General features: G+C 38.2%; 1 protein-coding gene and 1 pseudogene across 1 annotated transcript in view; one reads left to right on the top strand and one right to left on the bottom strand.

The window, feature by feature from the left end:
* ANKRD45 (ankyrin repeat domain 45) overlaps positions 1-21,065 on the top strand; it is a 49,617-nt gene extending 28,552 nt beyond the window's left edge. The window contains exons 4-6 of the mRNA XM_040263971.1: positions 953-1,047; positions 3,501-3,639; positions 16,769-21,065. Coding sequence (XP_040119905.1) covers positions 953-1,047; positions 3,501-3,639; positions 16,769-16,797 — 263 coding nt within the window. The 3' untranslated portion in view covers positions 16,798-21,065. The remainder of the gene's footprint in view (positions 1-952; positions 1,048-3,500; positions 3,640-16,768) is intronic.
* LOC120880569 lies at positions 10,380-10,791 on the bottom strand (annotated as a pseudogene).
* Positions 21,066-22,831: the final 1,766 nt, after the last annotated feature.

Genomic DNA, 22,831 nt, shown 5'->3' on the forward strand with positions numbered 1-22,831 from the left:
GTCTCTGTATTTCTTTCAGAGATTTTGTTTAAACAAGCCTTGCAAATTTTGTGATGGGTGTTTATAGAGAATGGAATTATTTTAAACACTTTTTAAAGAGGGAAGCTATTTTAAATTTATTTTGAAGGGTAAAACAAATGACATTTACTTATTTGGCTACACTGAGTCTTCGCTGCAGTGTGCAGACATGCAAACTCTTAGTTGTGGCATGTGGGATCTGGTTTTCTGACCAGGGATGGAACCTGGGCCCCCGGCATCAGGAGCGTGGGGTCCTAGCTACTGGACCACCAGGGAAATCCCAATAATTTTTCTATTGGAAATACTTTTTGTTCCTTTTTCCAGATTAGCTCAGCTGGTGAAGAATCCACCTGCAGTGTGGGAGACGTGGGTTTGATCCCTGGGTTGGGAAGATCTCCTGGAGAACGGAAAGGCTACCCACTCCAGTATTCTGGCCTGGAGAATTCCACGGACTGTATAGTTCATGGGGTCGCAGAGTCAGACATGATTGAGCGACTTTCACTTTCCAGAGTAGATATTTTGATAGACTGTAGTTTCTTTGGTGTCACATTTTGTATGTATTTGCTCTTTAAAAATTTTAGTGGAATTGAAGTTCTACTGGAGTAGGAAATGGCAACCCATTCCAGTATTCTTGCCTGGAAAATTCCATGGACAGAGGAGTCTGATGGCAATAGTCTATGGGATTGCAAAGAGTCAGACATGACGGAGTGACTGAGCGTGCACGTACGCACACACACACAAATATAGTGAGTACCCCAAGTCACTGTGTTAGTTAAGTGTTATCTTTCTTGAATTTCCCCAAGGAAAACTGTAACAAATCTCCTACACAGTCTTTATAAAGCTCTGGATTTATAAAATTACATTATAAACTGTGGAGTGAATTCTTTTGGTCTTTGCCTTATTTTTAAGCATTTTTACTGTCCTGTTCTTTCAGAAGCAAGGCTGGCACTGAAAAAATATATTGCAAAGGTCTCTGCAGCTGTTACAGATACAGAAAAGGGACCAGGGAAGCTTTATAAGGAAGACAAGGTACAACATTGTGCTTATATTTTGTTCTGAAGTCTTTTGAGATTTTCCCCCCTGTATTTAACTGCTACACTAAAGCACTAGAGGTAGGTGGTGATCCTCACTGCTCTGTTCTCCTTCCCTTCCTTCCTTTTTTTCCTTTCTTATTAAACCGCTGATAGAAGCAGCATTAATAGTACTGGCAGCATTCTTGTTCTTCTGTTGATTAGTGGGGTCCACTGATACTCATTTCATTAGTTTGCTTCAAAACTTATATATACATCATATATTTTGGTCCATATGTTCACATATATACTTATATACACTGCCTATTTTTTCATGTATCAAAATTTGCATAATAGAAAAATACACAGGTGTAAAGATAGCTAATTGTAAAGCCAGCTTGCCACATTTGTCATATATTAAGTACTACATGTGAACTAGTTGATTTCTTTTGATGTATACTAAAAAAAAAGGTATGCTAAAGATATTAGAAATGTGTTTGGGTTTTAAATTATTTCTTGCATTTCTGGGAAGGACATTGTATGAATTTTCTGTGACTTTTAATTCTGATGAAAAAAAATTAGCTACTGCTAAAAGTGTAAGACATCAGCAAGTCTGAGAACATGCTAAGACACACGTTTCACTTATTTGTAAAACATTTTACAAAATCTCTTATGAAACAAAGTATAGATAGAATTCTATTAGAAGAGCTAGTGTATCTATTAGATTTGCAAAACAATCTTCCTGGCACAAACAGTGCTTTGTCAAACTAGTTACTATAAGCCTTTTTAATTTCAGTTTTTAAATATTTGATTATTTGAGCTAGAAAATATTATGTACCTATACTAATGGTTAGAATAAAAGCAAAACATCTAAAGCAGACTTAATAATTTTCTTTTTACCCTATCGAGTCTTATTACCCTGTGATTCTAATAGCAATTTTGTGCTAATCTCAGTATACTTTTCCTCATTTATATAAATATATGTATGCATACATACAGTTTTATTAATATAAGAGATTTTGCTTTTATAAAAATAGGATCATACTATACAAGTTAATCTTTAATTTTCTCTTTTCCTTTAAAGAATATATTATGGACATCTTTACAAATCCACTTCATTCTTTATACTTCTGCATATAATGTTGCTTATTTAATAATATGGACCAGACATGTAATAAATTTATTCATGTCTCCTTATTATTACAAATCATAGAATAATGAACATCTTAAATCAGATACCAGCAGTTTGCTGCTCATGTGCAAAGAGATGGTTTTGAAATACAAATTGAGAGGTTTTTAGTGAGGTTTTGCTCATTTCTTACACTTCCTCCTCCTGTGAATCACCTAAGAAGGAATAAATATTGGCATTGTCTATTAAATTGCATGAAGTGCACACCATCCACCTATTTTTTCCAACTTTTGCAAACATTTATCACAGTTCAGTTCACTTCAGTTGTGTCCGACTCTGTTCAGTCATGTCCAACTCTTTGCGACCCCAAGGACTGCAGCACGCCAGGCTTCCCTGTCTATCACCAACTCCCGGAGTTTACTCAAACTCATGTCCATTGAGTTGGTGATGCCATCCAACCATCTCATCCTCTGTTGTCCCCCTTTCCTCCCGCCTTCAATCTTTCCCAGCATCAGGGTCTTTTCAAATGAATCAGTTCTTCGCATCAGGTGGCCAAAGTATTGGAGCTTCAGCTTCAACATCAGCCCTTCCAATGAACACCCAGGACTGATCTTGTTTAGGATGGACTGCTTGCATCTCCTTGCAGTCCAAGGGACTCTCAAGAGTCTTCTCCAACACCACAGTTAAAAAGCATCAATTCTTCCCTGCTCAAGCTTTCTTTAGAGTCCAACTCTCACATCCATACATGACTACTGGAAAAACTATAGCTTTGATTAGACAGACCTTTGTTGGCAAAGTAATGTCTGTGCTTTTGAAGATGCTGTCTAGGTTGGTCATAGCTTTTCTTCCAAGGAGCAAGTGTCTTTTAATTTCTTGGCTGCAGTCACAATCTGCAGTGATTCTGGAGTCCAAGAAAATAAAGTCTGTCACTGTTTCCATTGTTTCCCCATCTAATTGCCATGCAGAGCTCACTGAAAATAAAGAAATAGGGAGAGGATGTAGACTGGCCCAAGGCATCATGTCTCTAGATTAATGAGTTTCATTATACACACATTTCATTAGTGTTAGTACTGCACTGTCAGATACAGTATCCCCTAGCTTCATGTGACTATAAATTAGAATTAATTAAAAGTAAAAATTCAACTCCTCAGTCATACCAGCCACTTTTCTAATGCTCACTGGCCATATGCATCTAATGGTGACTGTATTAGACCATGCAGATATTTCTGTGACCGTTTCCATCATCACAGAAAGTTCTGTTGCACAGTGCTGATTTAGAGATACCATAGAGTTTCATTTTTAAATAAACAAGTGGAAAGTAAATTCCTTGTTTCTGTCTCTAGAATATCCTCCTCAATGCATGCCGTGTAAAAAATGAATGGTTGGAAACCCATTTGGAAGCTTCCATTAATGAGCTCTTTGAGCAGAAACAGCAATTGGAAGATATTGTGACTCCTATCTTTACGAAAATGGCTACACCACGTAAGTTTTGGATAAAAATGATTTGAAAGTTGCATAAAAATTAGATTCGGTGTTGTTATTTCTGAGATAATCAGATTTCAACAATCTTCATGAGGTAGCCATTAACCTTATTATAAGCTCTAATCCAAAACTCAGTTTCATTCAGTTCCAGTATTAATAATAGCTAAAAATAATGACTGAGTTATTTCTATAATGTCTAGTACTAATTTTATTACCATCACTAATCATTTAATTTTATGTAATTTGCTATGGTTTTGACTAATGATTTTCAACCAGAAAGCATGTCTTTCAAGGAGACAGAGAGGCAGAATTTGAAAAAAAAATTTTTTTTCAGTGATGAAAGTCTATAGTTTGAAAAGCCTGTTGTGGGAATACTGTACTGTCATTGGAGAAGGTACACTGTCAGAATCTTGGTGGCACGTGTACCTAAGATTTTAAAGCTATCAGCTTTACTGAGATAGAATTCTTATACCATGAAATTCACCATTTAAAAATGTCCAATTCAGTGGTTTTTGGTATATTTTCGGTTATATAAGCATCACCACTGTCTAATTTTACTGCATAATTTCTCCATTTTACTACCCCGAAAGAAACACCATACCTGTTAGTAGTCACTACCCATTCCTTGGTTCCACAAGTCCCTGGCAACCACTAATCTACTTTTTATCTCTCTTGATTGCCTGTTCTGAACATTTCATTGAATCATACAGTCTGTCACCTTTTGTGTCTGGCTTCTTTCACTTTGCATAATGTTTTTAAGGTTCATCATGTTGTAATATATGTCAGTATTCCTTTTTATTGTTAAATCATAGTCCATTGTGTGGATTCAAATCTATCTATTCATTAATAGACATTTGAGTTTCTGTTCATTTGACTATTATAAATAATGCTGCTGTGAACTTTGTGTACAAATTTTTATGTGGCCGCATGTTTTCATTTCTCTGGGTCTGTATTTAGAGGGGGAATTGCTGGGTCACATGGTACCTCTATTTCTGACCTTTGGAGGAATTACCAAACTGTTTCCAAATTTCTATTTTCATAAGCAATATATATAAGGATTCTAATTTTCTCCACATTGTTATCAACATTTGTTATTATCTTAAAAAATATTTTTTAGTTCTTCTAGTGGGTATGAAGTATCTTAATGTAGTTCCCATTTGCATTTCCTTAATTACTGATAATGTTAAACATTCTTTCATGTGCTTACTGGTCATTTGCATATTTTCTTTGGAGAAATGTCTTTTTGAATCTTTTGCCTATTTTTAAGTTGAGTTGTCTCCTTGTTTTTTAATTGAACTATATACTTGATTTATAATATATTAGTTTTAGGTATATAACATAGTAATTCAATATGTTAATAGAATTTAAAGTTACTGCAAAGTAATGACTATACTTCCCTCTGTTGTTCAGTATATCCCTGTTGCTTGTTTATTTTATGTGTAGTAGTTTATATCTCTTACTATTCTACCCCTCTTTTACCTCTCCTGTTTTTCCTCTCCTACTGGTAACCACTAGTTTTTTTCTGTATATCTGTGAGTCTATTAGTTTTATTACATTCATTGTTTTTTGCAAAAAATCTTTAGATTCCACATGTAAGTAATTGTATATAGTATTTGACAAGACTTTCTGAGATATAGTCTATCAGAGATATTGACTTCTAATTTTCTTTTTTTTTTGAAGTTATTTTTGGCTGGTTTTGGTATCAGGATAATGATGGCCTCATAGAATGAATTTGGGAGTATTCCCTCATCTTCAATTTTTGGAATAGTTTGAGAAGGAAAGGAATTAACTCTTTTTTGTATGTTGGGTAAAATTTTTATGAAGTCATTCAGTCCTGTCTTTTGCTTTCTAGAAGTTTTGAAAATTCAATTGCATGACTGCTGATTGATCTGTTCAAATCGTTTCTTTTTGATTTAGTGTTTGAAAATTTATGTTTCTAGAAATTTGACTATTTATTCTAGGCTGTTTAGTTTGTTGGCACGTAACTGTTCATAATATTCTCTTATGACTTTTTTATATCTCTGTTATATCAGTTGTTATTTCTCCTCTTTCATTTCTTATTTTGTTTATTTGTGTTCTCTTTTTTTCTTGATTTGTCTGGCTAAAGGTTTATCCATTTTATTTTTTTAAAAAAACTACTGATTTCATTGATCTTTTCTACAGTTTTTTGGTCTCTATTGTATTTATTTCTTCTCTGATTTTTTTTCCTTCCTTCTGCTGACTTTGGACCTTATTTATTTTTCTTTTTCTAATTCCTTTATATGAAATTAAAGGAAGGTTAGGTAAGTTAGGTTGTTTATTTGAGATATTTTTTGTTTCTTGATGCATTCCTGTATTGCTGTAAACTTTCCTCTTAGAACTTCCTTTTCTACATCCTGTAGATTTTGGAAAATCTTTTGTGTTTACATTTTCATTTTTTTGGAGGTATTCTCTGTTTTTCCTCTTTGACTGACTCATTGACTCATTGGTTTTTTTAGCAGCATGTTGTTTAGTCTCCACATGTGTGTATTTTTCTTCTTATTTTTGAATTGTAAAACTTCTTTGTATATCTTAGGTATAAGGCTCTTATCAGATATATAACTTGCAAATATTTTCTCCCATTATGTGAATTATCTTTTCATTTCCGTAATTGTGTTCTTTGAAGCACAAAAGGCTTTAAGTTTGATGAAATCTAATTTATCTATCTTTCCTTTTGTTGATTGTGCTTTCAGTGTCATATCGGAGAAACATTGCCTTGTCTAAGGTCTCCAAGATTTACTTTTATGGGTTTTTTTTTCTTTTTTTTGGTAAGACTTTTACAGTTTTTTGACCCTTATGTCTAAACATGTCTATGATTCATTTTCAGTTATTATTTGTTTATGGTGTCAGGTAGGAATCCAACTTCATTCTTTTGAATGTGAATACCCAATACTTAAGATATTTATGTTTATCAAAAGGAACTGTGGTTTTTCAAAGGTGAAGGTACTGAATGTATCCTCAGTAGTATGATAGACTGTCCCTTGCCATCTGTATCTAATATTGAATGAGCATACCCACTGCACGATCTTAGGTCTCTGAAGGGAAATAGATACCTTTACATTGTTCTTGTCTTTCAGGAGTCCATCACCCAGTTTGTGAGTAAACAAGTATTCTTGAACGGATAAGCTAAATGCTGTGTAACTCAGGGAGGCCTAAACATAAAGAAAGAAAGAGGAATTTCCTGGAAAGATAGGTAGCCAGGGTGGAGTATATAGAGAATTATGAAATGAAAAGTACAATATGATGATGAAAAATTGAAATATGGAAATAGGGAAGTGGTCAGTATCCATCTGGCTGATTGTAGTTGAGTCTGAATTGGGGAAGAGTAGAAAATAAGGTTGAAAGTTAGCTTTCATTGAAAGTACTGAATTATAAGCTTAGATGTTTGGGCTTTACTTTCAGGGCCATGGGTTGCCATTAAGGGCTTTGTTTGGAGTAGGAAAAATGAGGGATTAAGTAGTGGAAAATAATCTGGCTTTCCTTGCAAAATGGTTTGGAGGGAGAAGAGACCAGAGGGAGTGAGACTAGTGTAGTCCAGGAAGGAGATGGTCAAGATGCTTATACAGTCAATTCCCACCTTTCCCTGAGCTATCACTATTGTTAGTCTGGCCCAACAATCATTTCTCTTTCTCTTATCACCTCTGGGAAAGAATTGCAGATGCTTCAATCAAGATGGTGGTATAGAAGGTATATATGGAGCTCACCTTTTCCCACAGATACATAAGAAATACACCTACATGTGGAACAGTTATCACAGAATAACTATTGAACACTATTGAACAGAAAATATCAGATACCTAGAAGTGCAGGGAAGATCTCCATGTAACTGGGTAGGATAAAAGAAAAAGAAGGAAGGAAGCAGGACAGGATCTGTGCCCCTGGGAGAGAGCTGCAAAAGAGGAAAGTTCCCATGTCCTAGGCAGTCGTCACACTGGTGGTGAGATCACCCAGGACGGAAAGGGAGCTTCAGAGGCTTGTAGGAGAACACAGTAGTCAGTTTGTAGCAGGCAGAACAGACAGAAACCAACACAGAGGACCTGTACCACCTTGCTGCAGTCCCCAGCCAGAGATATACACCTGCTGGTGTGTGCAAAGGCTGTGTGCTGAAACTCATGCTTCAGAGGACAGACTTGGGGAAAGAACTGGGGTTAGCCTTGCAAAGACAACCTAAAGGGGCTAGAGTGTTGTATGGACCCAAACCAGAGGTGTATGTGGGAGAAGCCCAGCCTGCCATAGAAGGGAAATGCCATTGTTAAGAGGTGCACAAAAGGAAGAACAGGTCCCGTCATAGCAGCCTCACTTTTGACAGTCTCATGACTGGCCTGCACCACCCTTGAAACCCCATTGTTAATGCAAGAGTGAAGGGGGTGGTGGGGTCTGCCATAGGTGCTTCTTTCTCAGAGCTGCCTGTGTGAACTCTGGGGGTATGCAAGGATGCCCACACTCAGAGGCAGAGTTGAAAGCAGAGCCCTCTCCCCAATGGCTATATGATCCACAACAGTGTTGCTAGCTTTGTAACTCAGTGCCTCTGGGACATGCAAGTGGATAGTGGGTGCTCCTATGGCTGGGATAGGTCTGGCCTTAGCAGCTGTGGGCTTTGTGTGTGCATGCACATGAAGGTGGGGCTGGGGTCTGGGCTGCTTCCATATCTCCCAGTTGTGCAACTACTGTGCTCCTGGTGCTTGACTTCAGTGGATTGGCACCTGTGTATCTGCATTAGTGGCTTTGTGAACATAGTGTGTGAGGGACACAGGGCTGATTGTCTGTATTCCCACAGTGGAGGTGGGGCCCAGGGTAGTGTACACAATAGTGTACTTTGTGAGCCCCCACAATGGGTGACAGGCAATACCACAGAGTGTGCTCCCTGGTGAACAGCTCTAATGGAAGAATGCTCAGTTGCTCTTCTTGCAGTAGGAGCACTCCAGTCCTGCCTGCTACACAGTGAAGCTTAGAAATGGGCTTCTTTTCTAACAACTAGGGAGCAGACCCTGACTCTAATAGCACTGTGACAGCTACAGAGCAAAGAAGAGGCCCCATTCAGCATCCAGTGCAGGCTGTGATCACCACATCATCAGTCATACCTTCTATCAACGGGATAATGGCCAGCACACACTGAGGAAAGATGCTGCAGGCATTCCTACTAAAAAACAGCCCTTGTACCAAAAATATTAAACAGACACAAGCCATGTAGGGACACTTTTACATAAAAATAGCCCTTCAAGACCACAGTAGATAATTATTTCTCCTAAACTCATAGAGTAAGAGAAATACAAGTAAAATGAAGAATCAGAGGAACCACTCCCACTTTTAATCTTTGATTGAAAGATCAAGAGAATTCCCCTGAAAGAACAATGAAACAGACCTCTTCAGCTTAATAGACACCAAGTTAGAAAAGGAAATAATGAAAATGCTGAATGAATTAAACAGGGCTTTCATTAGAAATGCAGATTACTGTAAAAAAAGAACTGGAAACTATAAAGAGGAACCAAGAAAAATTAGAAAATTCATTTGCTGAGATAAAAACTGAATGTAAGGCAATAGGTAGCAGATTGATAATGGAGAAGAATGAATAAGTGATCTCAAGTTAAAATAATGGAAATCTCCCAGTCAGAAATCTCCCAGTTTGATTCCTGGGTTGGGAATATCCACTGGAGAAGGGATATGCTACCCACTCCAGTATTCTTGGACTTCCCTTGTGGCTCAGCTGGTAAAGAATCCACCTGCAATGCAGAAGACCTGGGTTCGATTCATGAGTTGGGAAGATTCCCTGGAGAAGGGAAAGGATACCTAGAATTCCATGAACTGTATAGTCCATGGGGTCACAAAGAGTCACACATGACTGAGTGACTTAAATACTTTCACCCAGTCAGAAGAGCAGACAGAAAGAAAAATTAAAAAAAAAAATAAAAGCAATATAAAAAGACCTTTATATTATTTTGTTGTTGTTTAGTCACTAAGATATGTCTGACTCTTTGTTACCCTATAGACTGCAGCACACCAGGCTTCCCTGTCCTTTACTATCTCCCAGAGTTTGCTCAGATTCTTGTCCATTGACTCAGTGATAAAGTGTGCCAACCTACACATAATAGGGGTCCCAGAAGCAGAAAAAAAAGGGAGTAAAAATGTATTTTTAAAAGTTATGGCTGAAAACTTCCCAAATATAAAGAAAGAAACAGATATCCAGGTACAGGAAGCACAGAGGGTACCAAATAAGATGAATTCAAACAGACCTACACCAAAACATAATTAAAATGGCAAAAGTTAAAAATAAAGAGAGGGTTCTAAAGGCAGTAAGAAAAAAGTGGTGGTTTAGTCACTAAGTCATGTCCAACTCTTGAGTTAATTACAAGGGAACCTCCATAAAGCTATTAGTTGATTTCTCTACAGAAATGTTGCAGGCCAGAAGGGAGTGGCAAGATATACTGAAAGTCCTGAAAGGAAAAATTTGCAATCTAGGATACTCTACCCAGCAAGATTATCATTTAAAATAGAAGGAGAGATCAAGAGTTTCTCAGACAAGTAAAAGGTAAAACAATAGCGCAATACCAAACCTGTTCTGAAGGAAATATTGAAAGATTGTCTCTAAATAGAAAAGAAGCAAGAATCTATAGGAAAGAGCAAATCACAGGTGGAAGTAAATTAAATGAGTCAGTAACAGATTTTTTTTTTCCCCATGAGTTTCATGGTTTTATTAACACAAACACAGTGTGTACATGAGCTGTCTATTCATTTTATTTGCTGCATAGCCTGATGTTGGGATTGCTGACTCTAATAACCAGCTCGACTGCTCTTTCCACAATGGCTTTTCAGTCTTTTCAGTTCTTGGAGGAGATGTGAGCAATCTCAGCATAGTAAGATTTGTTGCACATCAGCAGCACTTCAAACTCTTCGATGTTGTGACTAGGAACTTCCAGAGTCCCCTAGGCAATGTGTGCTCTGGTTTCTTGTTGCTCCTGTAACCAGTATTAGGCATCGAGATGTGGCCCTTGAATCTCCCATACACCCTGTTGTCAGTGTTTCTGGGTTTCTGCCAGTTCCACTTAATTTTTACATATTGATTTGACTGGTGTCAGATGAACTTCTTGGCCTCTTTTTGAAGATCTTAGACTTCACAAGGGGTCTGGGGTTAGCCATGATGCCAAGTAGGAGATGGCTGCCACTTCTGTATGCAGAGCTGAGGAAGAGAGCAGTACACAGATTTTTAAAAATGAAATAATTTTTTTTATGAAAGTAATAACCACAATGAAGAGCAAAAGGATAAACATGAAGATGTAAAATAGAACATCAAAATCATAAAATGTGGGGGAGGAAAGTAAGAAAATGATACTTTTTTTAGAATGTAGTTGAACCTATTTGACTACTAGTCTAAAGCAAGTGGACTTCCCTGTTGGCTCAGTGGGTAAAGCATCTGTCTGCAATGCAGAAGACCTGGGTTCGATCCCTGGGACAGGAAGATCCCCTGGAAACCCACGCAAGTACTCTTGCCTGGAAAATCCCACGGATGGAGGAGCCTGGTAGACTACAGTCAATGGGGTCACAAAGAGTCGGACACGACTGAGTGATGTCACTTTCACTAAAGCAAATAGATATAGGAAGGGGTTAACATACTGAAAACCAGTTTAACCACAAATCAAAAACATACAATAGATTCACAAAAACCAAAAAGAAGAGAGCACAAGAATAATACAGAAGAAATCAAGGCACAAAAGGAAAAGCTAAAAGAAAAAGAACAAATACAAAGTCACCAGAAAACAAAGTTTAAAGTGGCAATAAATACATATATATCAATAATTACCTCAAATGTCAATGGACTAATTCTCCAATCCGAACACATCAGTGGTAGATTGAATAAAAAAATAAGAGCCTACAATATGTTGCATTGAGGAAATGGGGAAAACCACTAGGCCATTCAGTTATGATCTAAATCAAATCCCTTATGATTATACAGTGAAAGTGAGAAATAGATCTAAGGGACTAGATCTGATAGACAGAGTGCCTGATGAACTATGGACGGAGGTTCATGACATTGTACAGGAGACAGGAATCAAGACCATCCCCAAGAAAAAGAAATGCAAAAAGGCAAAATGGCTGTCTGAGGAGACCTTACAAATAGCTGTGAAAAGAAGAGAAGCAAAAAGCAAAGGAGAAAGGGAAAGATATAAGCATCTGAATGCAGAGTTCCAAGGAGAATGCAGAATAGCAAGGAGAGATAAGAAAGCCTTCCTCAGCAATCAGTGCAGAGAAATAGAGGAAAACAATAGAGTGGGAAAGACTAGAGATTTCTTCAAGAAAAATAGAGATACCAAGGGAACATTTCATACAAAGATGGGCTCGATAAAGGCCAGAAATGGTATGGACCTAACAGAAGCAGAAGATATTAAGAAGAGGTGGCAAGAATACACAGAAGAACTATACAAAAAAGAGCTTCATGACCCAGATAATCATGATGGTGTGATCACTCACCTAGAGCCAGTCATCTTGGAAGGTGAAGTCAAGTGGGCCTTAGGAAGCATCACTATGAACAAAGCTAGTGGAGGTGATGGAATTCCAGTTGAGCTGTTTCAAATCCTGAAAGATGATGCTGTGAAAGTGCTGCACTCAATATGCCAGCAAATTTGGAAAACTCAGCAGTGGCCACAGGAATGGAAAAGTTCAGTTTTCTTTCCAAACCCAAAGAAAGGCAATGTCAAAGAATGCTCAAACTACCACACAATTGCACTCATCTCACACACTAGCAAAATAATGCTCAAAATTCTCCAAGCCAGGCTTCAGCAATACGCGAACCATGAACTTCCAGATGTTGAAGCTGGTTTTAGAAAAGGCAGAGGAACCAGAGATCAAATTGCCAACATCCGCTGGATCATCGAAAAAGCAAGAAAGTTCCAGAAAAACAACTACTTCTGCTTTATTGACTATGCCAAAGCCTTTGACTGTGTGGATCACAATAAACTATGGAAAAATTTTCAAGAGATGGGGATACCAGACCACCTGACCTGCCTCTTGAGAAACCTGTATGCAGGTCAGGAAGCAGCAGTTAGAACTGGACATGGAACGACAGACTGGTTCCAAATAGGAAAAGGAGTACGTCAAAGCTGTATATTGTCACCCTGCTTATTTAACTTCTATGCAGAGTACATCATGAGAAATGCTGGACTGGAAGAAGCACAAGCTGAAATCAAGATTGCTGGGAGAAATATCAATAACCTCAGATATGCAGATGACACTGCCATGATGGCAGAAAGTGAAGAACTAAAGAGCCTCTTGATGAAAGTGAAAGTAGAGAGTGAAAAAGTTGGCTTAAAGCTCAACATTCAGAAAACAAAGATCATGGCATCCGGTCCCATCACTTCATGGGAAATAGATGGGGAAACAGTGGAAACAATGTCAGACTTTATTTTTTTGGGCTCCAAAATCCCTACAGATGGTGATTGCAGCCATGAAATTAAAAGATGCTTACTCCTTGGAAGGAAAGTTATGACCAACCTAGATAGCATATTCAAAAGCAGAGACATTACTTTGTCAACAAAGGTCTGTCTAGTCAAGGCTATGGTTTTTCTAGTAGTCACGTGTGGATGTGAGAGTTGGACTGTGAAGAAAGCTGAGCACCGAAGAATTGATGCTTTTGAACTGTAGTTTTGGAGAAGACTCTTGAGAGTCCCTTGGACTGCAAGGAGATCCAACCAGTCCATCCTAAAGGAGATCAGTCCTGGGTGTTCATTGGAAGGACTGATGTTGAAGCTAAAACCAAATACTTTGGCCACCTGATGCAAGGAGCTGACTCATTTGAAAAGACCCTGATGCTGGGAAAGATTGAGGGCAGAAGGAGAAGGGGATGACAGAGGATGAGATGGTTGGATGGCACCAGCGACTCAATGGGCGTGAATTTGGGTGTACTCTGGGAGTTGGTGATGGACAGGGAGGCCTGGTGTGCAGTGTTCCTTGGGGTCGCAAAGAGTCAGACACGACTGAGTGGCTAAAGTAAACTGAACTGAATACGTTGCATATGAGAGACCCACTGTAGGGCAGAGGACACACATAGATTGAGAGTGAAGGTATGGAAAAAGATATTTCATGCAAATGGAAATGACAAGGAAGTGGTTGTAGCAATGCTCATATCTGACAAAATAGACTTTAAAGATCATAAAGAAAGATAAAAATCAAGATACTATATAATGATAAAAGGAACAATACAAGAAGAGGCTATATCCACCTGATATAGAAACACCCAAGTACATAAAATAAATACTAATAGATGTAAAGGGAGAGATTGATAGCAATACATCAATAGTAGGAGACTTCAACACCTCACTCACACCAAGGAATAGATGTTTCAGGAAGAAAATCAGTAAGGCAACAGAGATTCTAAATGGTAAAATTCAACATGCTGTGCATGCATGCATGCTGTCAGTTCAGTCGTGTCTGACTCTTTGCAACTCTATGGACTATAGCTCGCCAGGCTCCTCTGTCCATGGGATCCTCCAGGCAAGAATACTGGAGTGGGTTGTCCTCTTCTAGAATATCTTTCTCATCCAGGGATCAAACTTGTGTCTCCTGCATTGCAGGTAGAATCTTTACTGCTGAGCCCCTGGGGAGGCCAAAATCTAACAGACAATTGATTTTGTTCAGGATATTATATCCAAAAACAAACAAACAAAAAACCAGAATGCACATTCTTTTCAAGTGCACATGGAGTATACTCTAGGATTGACCACATACTAGGGCACAAAACAAGCCTGAATACATTTAAGGGTATACAAGTTATTTCAAGCATCTTTTCTGACCACAATTTCATTAACTAGAAATCAACCATAGAAAAAGAAAAGAAAAAAATCAATTACATGGAGACTAAGTAACATGCTACTAAAAAATGAATGGGTCAACAATGAAATCAAATAGAAAATTAAAAAACTACCTCGAGACAAATAACTATGAGAACACCACCATGCAAAATCTGTGGGATGCAACAAGAGCAGTTCTTAGAGGGAAGTTCATAGTGATACAGGCCTTCTTCAAGAAACAAGAAAAATCTGAAATAAATAAACTAACCTACCACTTAAAACAGTTAGAAAAAGAAGAACAAGCAAAACCTAAAGTCAGCGGAAGGAAGGAAATAATATAGATCAGAGAGGAAATAATAAGATAGAAATTTAAAAAGCAATAGAAAATCAGTAAAGTCAAGAGTGATTCTTTGAAAAAGTAAACAAAATTGACAGTGCTCAAGAAGAAAAGAGATGATCTAAAAAAAAAAAAATCAGAAATGAAAGAGGAGAAATCACAACTGATACTGCAGAAACACAAAAACCCATGAAAGAATACTATAAACAATTATATGCCAACAAATGGGACAACTTAGAAAAAAAGACATTTCTAGAAACATATAGCCTACCAAAACTGAATCAAGAAGATAAAGGTAATTTTAACAGACCAATCTCTAAAGTGAAATACAATTTGTAATTAAAAGCTCTCTACAAACAAAAGTTAGGATCAAATGGCTTCACAGGAAAATTCTATGAAACATACAAATAAGAACTTATATGAATCCTTGTCAAACTCTTCCAAAACAGTGAAGAGAAAGGAACACTCCCAAAGACATTTTATGAAGCTGCTCTTACCCAGATACCAAAAGCAGACAAAGATACCACCAAAAAAGAAAATTATAGGTAGGCCAATGTTTTTGACGAATTAGATGCAAATATTCTCAACTGAATACTAGCAAACTGAATCCAGCAACACATAAAAAAGCTTATACACCAGGAAAAGCAAACCACCCAATCAACATAGAGGCAGAAGACCTAAATAAACATTTCTCCAATGAAGACATTTGGATGGCTAATAGATATATGAAAAGATGTGTATCATCACTGATTATTAGAGAAATGCACATCAAAACTATGAGGTACCACCTCACAATGGTCAGAGTGGCCATCATAAGAGGTCTACAAAGAAAGAAATGCCAGAGAGGGAGCAGAGAAAAGGAAGTCCTCCTGTACTGTTGTAGGAATGTAAATTGGTGCAGCCACTAGGGAAAACAGCATGTAGGTTCCTCGAAAAACTAAAAATAGACTTGTCATATGATCCAGCAGTTTCACTTCTGGGCATACATACAGAAAAAATTATAATTCAAAAAGATACTTGCACCTCTATTTTCATAGCAGTGTATTTACAATAGCCAAGATATGAAAACAACCTAAATGTTTATTGACAGGTGAATGGATAAAGATGTGGTATATATATATACACACACACACAATGGGATGCTACTCAGCCATGAGAAGAAATGAAATAATGCCATTTACAGCAGCATGGATGGACCTAGAGATTATTGTACTAAGTGAAGTAAGAAAGAGAAAGAGAAATACCATGATGATACCACTTATATGTGGAATCTAAAATATGACACAGATGGACTTATCTACAGAACAGAAACAGACTCACAGACATAAAGAACAGACTTGTGTTTGTCAAGGTAGGGGAGGGGGTTTGGGAAGGGATGAATTGAGAGTTTGGAATTAGCAGATGTAAACTATTATACGTAGTATGGATAAACAACAAGGTCCTATTATATAGCAGAGGGAACTATAGTCTGTAAGAAACCATAATGGGAAAGAATATGAAAAAGTTGTTTATACACACACACACACACACACACACACACTGAATCACTTTGCTGTATGGCAGAAATTAACACAACATTGTAAATATACTATATTTGAATTTTAAATATTGCCTCTTTACCCAAGTCCTCTGTATCCCCTCTGAGCACCTCAGTATCTTACACCTTCATATTAGATCTTGATGGAACCTCTGAAATGACCCCTTTGTTTTACAGTGAAGAAAGTGCAGACATGTGAGGTTAAGCAGTTTACTCAAATGGCTCAATTAGGAACAGTAATACTGTTTATATGAGAAGCGTGACCTCACAGCTTTAAATATTGGGGGAAAAGAAAAAGGTTGGGGGAGAATTGACCTACCAACATCAGGGTTTCATTAATGACTGCATCAGGCTTGGACATACTGATTTATTTCATACCTAGTGTTTTAAAAGCTGGCTTCATTTTTGTTTTCTGTAGCATGCTAATTAAATGTAATTTTAAAATCTTCTTCCTTTCAGGTCAAGTGAAAAGTGCCAAATCTGTATAGCAAGCCATGGTCAGAAAAGAAGTCAAGATCGTACCTTCTATTGAGTATGTGTTTTAATAACAGGCCACATCGTCTTCTATGTCTATAAAGGCAAACCTATCTGTGCTCACTGAAGTTAAGAAAATAGATGTGGGGTTTTAGAAAAATGTTTAAATATGAAATTAAATCATGCTTGTTTTGTTTTATCCCATTCAGCATGCTTATGTCCAGACTTTCTGGCTTGCCTCTGCCCTTGCAAGTCAGTCTAATGTGAGTTCCAGAGAACACTTGAGTATGAGTCACTCACAAAGGCCAGATGGGAGTTATAAAAGCTCCTCAGAGAATCTGACAGTTTTCTGTGTAATTGAGGCAGGGAGTTTCTCTTTAATTGAGGGATTTTTTTTTTTTTTTAAAGACACATTGACCATTTCCAGAGGAAATATGTGTTCTCCCTTCCTCAAAAGGAAAGCTATGGGATGACATTCTGGAGCCAGGATGTATTAAGGATGGTTCAGATGAGAGTCCTCTGCTTATACAAATATTACTTTCTTACCTCCATAATAAAATTCACCTTTAAGGGGGGATATGGTCTCCTTGTGGGCTTCCCAGGTGGTACGAGCGGTAAAGAACCCGCCTGCCAATGCAACAGATGGTAAGAGGTGTGGGTTTGACCCCTGGGTCAGCAAGATCTCCTGGAGGAGGACATAGCTACCCACTCCAGTATTCTTGTCTGGGGAATCCCATGGACAGGCAACATTTCACAGGGTCACATAGAGTCAGACACTACTGAAGTGACTAAGCACGCATGCATACACATGGTCTCTTAGTAAATCTTCTTGTTTCTTTAACCTCCTTCTGTCTTTAAATTGATAAACAGAGATCTGTTTAGTTTTATATTTAGATTTCGCCTAATCTGTAGGTTTGGCAATCAGTTCAGTTCAGTTCAGTTGCTCAGTCGTGCCCGACTCTTTGCGACCCCATGGACTGCAGCATGCCAGGCTTCCCTGTGCATCACCAACTCCCAGAGCTTGCTCAGACTCATGTCCATTGAGTCTGTAATGCCATCCAACCATCTCATCCTCTGTTGTCCCCTAACTGTATTACATGTCATTTTCCTTCTGTTTTATATTACTTGGGTTTTAAATATAATTGTTGGTTTCATATTAGTGATTTGAAATGTCATTTTTTCTAGTTTGTCTAAGAGCCCCTGAACCTTCTGCTACTCTGTGTCTTTCTGGAAAAGTTCTATAGGAAGAAAATTATTCTCTTCTTTGTCTCATCCTAAAAGCTAGTTTTTCATTGTTGAAGGGAAGGAAAAGAAATGAGCAGTTCAGTAATTCCTTGTCAATTAACATTTTCTCAGGCACAATTTGGAGATAACACTGCATCGCAAGTGTAAAAGTTTTGAGATTTTTTTTTTTAATGTATGAGCTATTCAGGTTTAGTTGCCTTGAGCAGAAGAGCATTGCCTCTCAGCCCCCTGATTGATAGATCTAGTGGGTATTTATGGAGTAGTGCCAAAAAGGAGACCAGTGTTTGTTCCATTCTCTTAATATTAGATTGTGAGAAGTCTATTCTCTTTAAGCACAGCGATAATTTGGGCAAAGGCCAGATGCCATTTTTGTCCTTTCTGCTCCGATTCTACATTTTCTGAGCCTTGATCGTGAATATGACCCCACTTTCCAGGCACGTAGTTCTAGTGACGAGGAAAGGATTTCTGAATCTCACTTCAAAAATTCCTAGATAAGACCGAGTAGAAAATAAACTCTCTCCTTTATCTTTATATCTTGTTCTTGAAATTCACATTGGCACCTTTATGTCATTATGGTTCCTTTACTTTCTTATAGACTACTTTTCTCTTTTCAGCAGCTGCTATGAATATGTTTGTGTCTCCCCTCCAGATTACTATTTTGAAACTTGATGCCCTCTGTGAGAGTATTAGGAAGTGAAGCCTTGGCAGGTGATAAGGTCAGTGAGGCTGCTGATCAGGCCCTTTATATGAGTCCCTAGATGGCTCCCTTGTTCCTTGCACCATGTGAGGTTACAGCAGGAAGATATCCATCTAGAAGGCAGACTCAAGAGAGTCTGCTGGTGTTATGAACTTGGCCTTCCCAGCCTCCAGAAATATGAGAAGTAAATGTTTGTTGTTTATAAGTTACAACAAACCTTATGATGGGTTTGTTACAGCAGCCCGAATGGGTTGAGACAGCAGCTCCTCTTCTTCATCCTGCTTCAAGATAGGGGAACTTTTCGAAAGACAATGCTATGTTTCAATTTTACTTGTCAATTGTACCTCAATAAAGCTGAAAAAAGTCAATCCTAACCCTTGGGAAAGCAATCTGTAATTCTCTACTCCGTGATCTCTATCCTTAATGTTAGTAAGAACTAATCCCTTGGGGCACCCATAACATTAATAGCTCTGTACTATATTCTATGTAATTGTTCACATATGAACTATAAACTTTTTTTAAAGCATATTTAATTGTTTATTTGGCTGTATCAGGCTTTAGTTGCAGCATGTGGAATCTTTTGTTGTGGTACATGGACTCTCTAGTTGTGCATAGACTCAATAGTTATGGCACTCAAGCTTAGTTGCTCTGAGGCCTGTGGGATCTTAGTTTCCTGACCAGGGATTGAACCAGTGTTTCTGCATCGCAAGGAGGATTCTTAACCACTGGACCACCAGGGAAGTCCCAACTGTGAACTTTTTCAGGGTAGGGACTTTGTCTTGTTTTTCTTCATTCCCAAAGAGCCTGTGACATAGTAAGTTAGTGAATAATAGTTTTGGCACCACCTTATTTATAGAATTTACTAGTCTTCATTCATTTATAGACCTTGTTCACCTTTATAGGAATGACTCCTGAATCCTGTCTCCATATTTTGCTGTGCCAATGCCCCATGTCAACTTCTGCTCCTCCAGAAGACAAGCCACACATACATCCAGAATTACGATTGTGTATTTAGTTTGTTCTATATTTCTAAGCTTTCTTCTTGAGTCCCCAATTACTTTTTAGTCATGTGATCCTGGTGATTATCAAGGAATTCCTGAATCTCATTTTAAGCATTTCACTAATGTGAGGGTCTGAATATATGTTTATATCTATAGATCTGTAACTTTAGTAAGTTTTGAGAGACATGGTGTATCTTGTGACCTAATGTTACATCGAATTATAGGTATATTTACAGGAGTGTCAAAGGTCCTGATACTTTTTGAATCCTGTCTGAATCCTGTTTGAGCTGTTATTCAGGTAGCTGCATGACTTTGAGCTGTACTCAGGTAGCTGCATGACTTTGAGTTGTTATTCAGGTAGCTGCATGACTTTGAACACCCACAGAGAGATTAATTACTATTTCAAAGTACATACTAGTAAAGTAAATTAAATCACATTATTTAAGAGGTAGTAAAACAAAAGGTACATAAGAGTGTTCTGATTACTTTTAGATGGTGGTTCCTTAGGCTTTTGTGTTTTTTCATTGATTGGAAAACTGTAAAAAAAAAAAAAGAGGAGGGGGAGGTGATTGGTATGACATCATTAAGAAAACAGCTAATGTCTGTTATGACTATCATTTAATTAAAGAAAAGAAATATTAACGCCAGAAAAAACAGGAAGATATGACCTCAGTATAAGGCTCTACTCTTTAAAGTTGAATAAATTAACTTTTAGTATAGACTTCTATGTTTTTCATTTTTCCATGTATGAGAGAACTCATTAATTACAACCAGCATATGGTCTAGCCTTTGAGATATGTTGCTCTAGACTAAGCTAAAGCAGTCGGGCTGCTACTTAGGTTACCATAATTGTAAAAGGCTGACAGTCCATCCCAATGTTTCATCTAATTTGTGATAGATTGCATTTTCTAAGATGGCTGCATCTCTCATCCCACCTGCTCTTCTACAATGTGATCGTGACATTCCTCACATAGAGAGGTGGGTCTCTGTTCTCTCATCATGAACCTGGGCAGGCCTGTGATTACAGCAGAAGTAAAACTATGTGACTTTTATAGATCATAAAAGATAAAGATGATACAGTTTCTACCTAGTTTTCTTGAGATGCTGGCTCTTGGAAACCAACCTGTGGAGAGACCTATATGGACAGGCACTGAGGCCCAGCTCGTAGCCCTGGCTGAGCTCCAGCCAGCAGTCATCAGTGATGTGGGTGAATCATCTTGGAAGCAGATCCTCCAGTTGAACCACCACAGCTGGTGCTGTATGGAGCAGAGACAAGCCTCTGTTGAGCCATGCCAAAACTGTAGATTTCAGCCAAATAAATAATTGTTGTTTTAAACTACTAAGGTTTGTGTCTGTTTGTTATGCGGCAATTTATAACACATAAATTTTAGAACTTGGAAGTGAGAAATCCACATAACAAACCCTAAAACATATGGCATTGCCTTTTGGGACTGGGTGGTAGACAGAAGCTGGAATGGGCTAGAGGAGAGTGTTAGTGAAAGTCTGCAGAGCCTTAGATTATTAGCAGAATCTTTGAGGCTGTCTGGGAGGCTCTTGGGGCTTCCCTGGCAGCTCAGATGGTAAAGAATCTGCCTGCAGTGTGGGAGACCCAGGCTTAGTCCCTGGGTCAGGAAGATCCCATGGAGAAGGGCATGGCAACCTGCTCCAGTATTTTTGCCTGGAAGATTCCATGGACAGAGGAGCCTGGAGGGCAATAGTCCTTGGGGTCGCAGAGAGTCAGACATGACTGAGCACAAACTCATGCACAGGAGGCTTGTAGTGGGAATTTTTAGGAAAGAGAGGAAAATGTTATTGGAAGCTAGAGAAAAGGTACCCTTCTTATGTGATGGTGGTAAGTTTGGCCACACTTTTATCCAAGTAATGAACTCAGTGATCCTGCTCAGGACTTTCCCAAATAGTTTTCAAGTGCCACCTGTATTCTCTGACTAAAATTGGAGAGAGATGAGCCTAAAAGGGGCAGTTCAGTTTTCAAATAAAATTTAAAAGAAATATAAAGGATTCAGTACTTGCTAGGTTTGAAAATAAAATTAGTTCTCATTCCTAGCCTTTGTAGATGGCAAAAAAGTTATCAAAATAAGAGATGGCTTCTGGGAAAAGATAAAATCTCAGGCAGGATTGTGAGGTTATTGGTTAAGATCTCAGTGATATTTAGGTGGTATGTCTTGGAAATGTTCAGACTCAAAAAGGCTTTGCTCAGCTTTAGACTTGAGGTCGGCTTTCTCAGTGCAGCTGGAAAGATGGCCTGTAACTGCACTAGGGGTTATCATCACAACCAAAGTCAAATGGAAAGAGACCAGTTGTCTCTCGATAATAGTATATATATATATGTATGTATATATCAAGGCATCATCTGATTGGTCTTGAGTCTCATGCTCTGAACCAACCATAGTGTTAGGGGGACAGAGAGCTATGACTAACCAACTTGTTTTGTGCCTGTCTCTGTCAGACAGTGTAGTCTATCATGAGAAGATGGAATATGGGTGAGACTGACTGGGAAGCCTCTCAGCTCTCAACTCTCAAAGCCATCAAAGTATTCAACTGGCTCTACCACAAATCAGAAGTGTAGAAGTCACTCAGTCCTCTCTGACTCTTTGTGACCCCATGGACTGTAGCCTGCCAGGCTCCTCTGTTCACAGAATTCTCCAGGCAGAAATACTGGAGTGGGTTGTATTTCCTTTTCCAGGAGATCTTCCCAACCCAGGGATCAAACCTGGGGTCTCTTGCATTGCAAGCAGATTCTTTACCATCTGAGTCACCAAGGAAAGTACTGTACCAAAAAAGGTGAAATATAAATTTATTATTGCCTTTTTTTAGCTTTATGGGAAATATTGTTGTGAGAGAAATTTGATCATCTCTGTGTATTCTAGTTATGTGCTATCTCTAGCTCTCAGAACCATATGTAATCTAGAGCTGGCTCTATGAATTTTGTTCAGGGTTTCTTGAGGTATGGGTATTTTTCCAAAAGCCATGGAGAATCTGACTTTTAAAATGTAAAAAACTGCATGACTCTTACCTGGAGGGTCTAGGTGAACCCAATGAGCCTGAGGGGATAGCACTGGGATAAGAACTAGACAGAACTGGAGG

Source organism: Oryx dammah, unplaced genomic scaffold (genome assembly GCF_014754425.2).
Source record: "Oryx dammah isolate SB20612 unplaced genomic scaffold, SCBI_Odam_1.1 HiC_scaffold_21, whole genome shotgun sequence".
NCBI lineage: Eukaryota > Metazoa > Chordata > Mammalia > Artiodactyla > Bovidae > Oryx > Oryx dammah.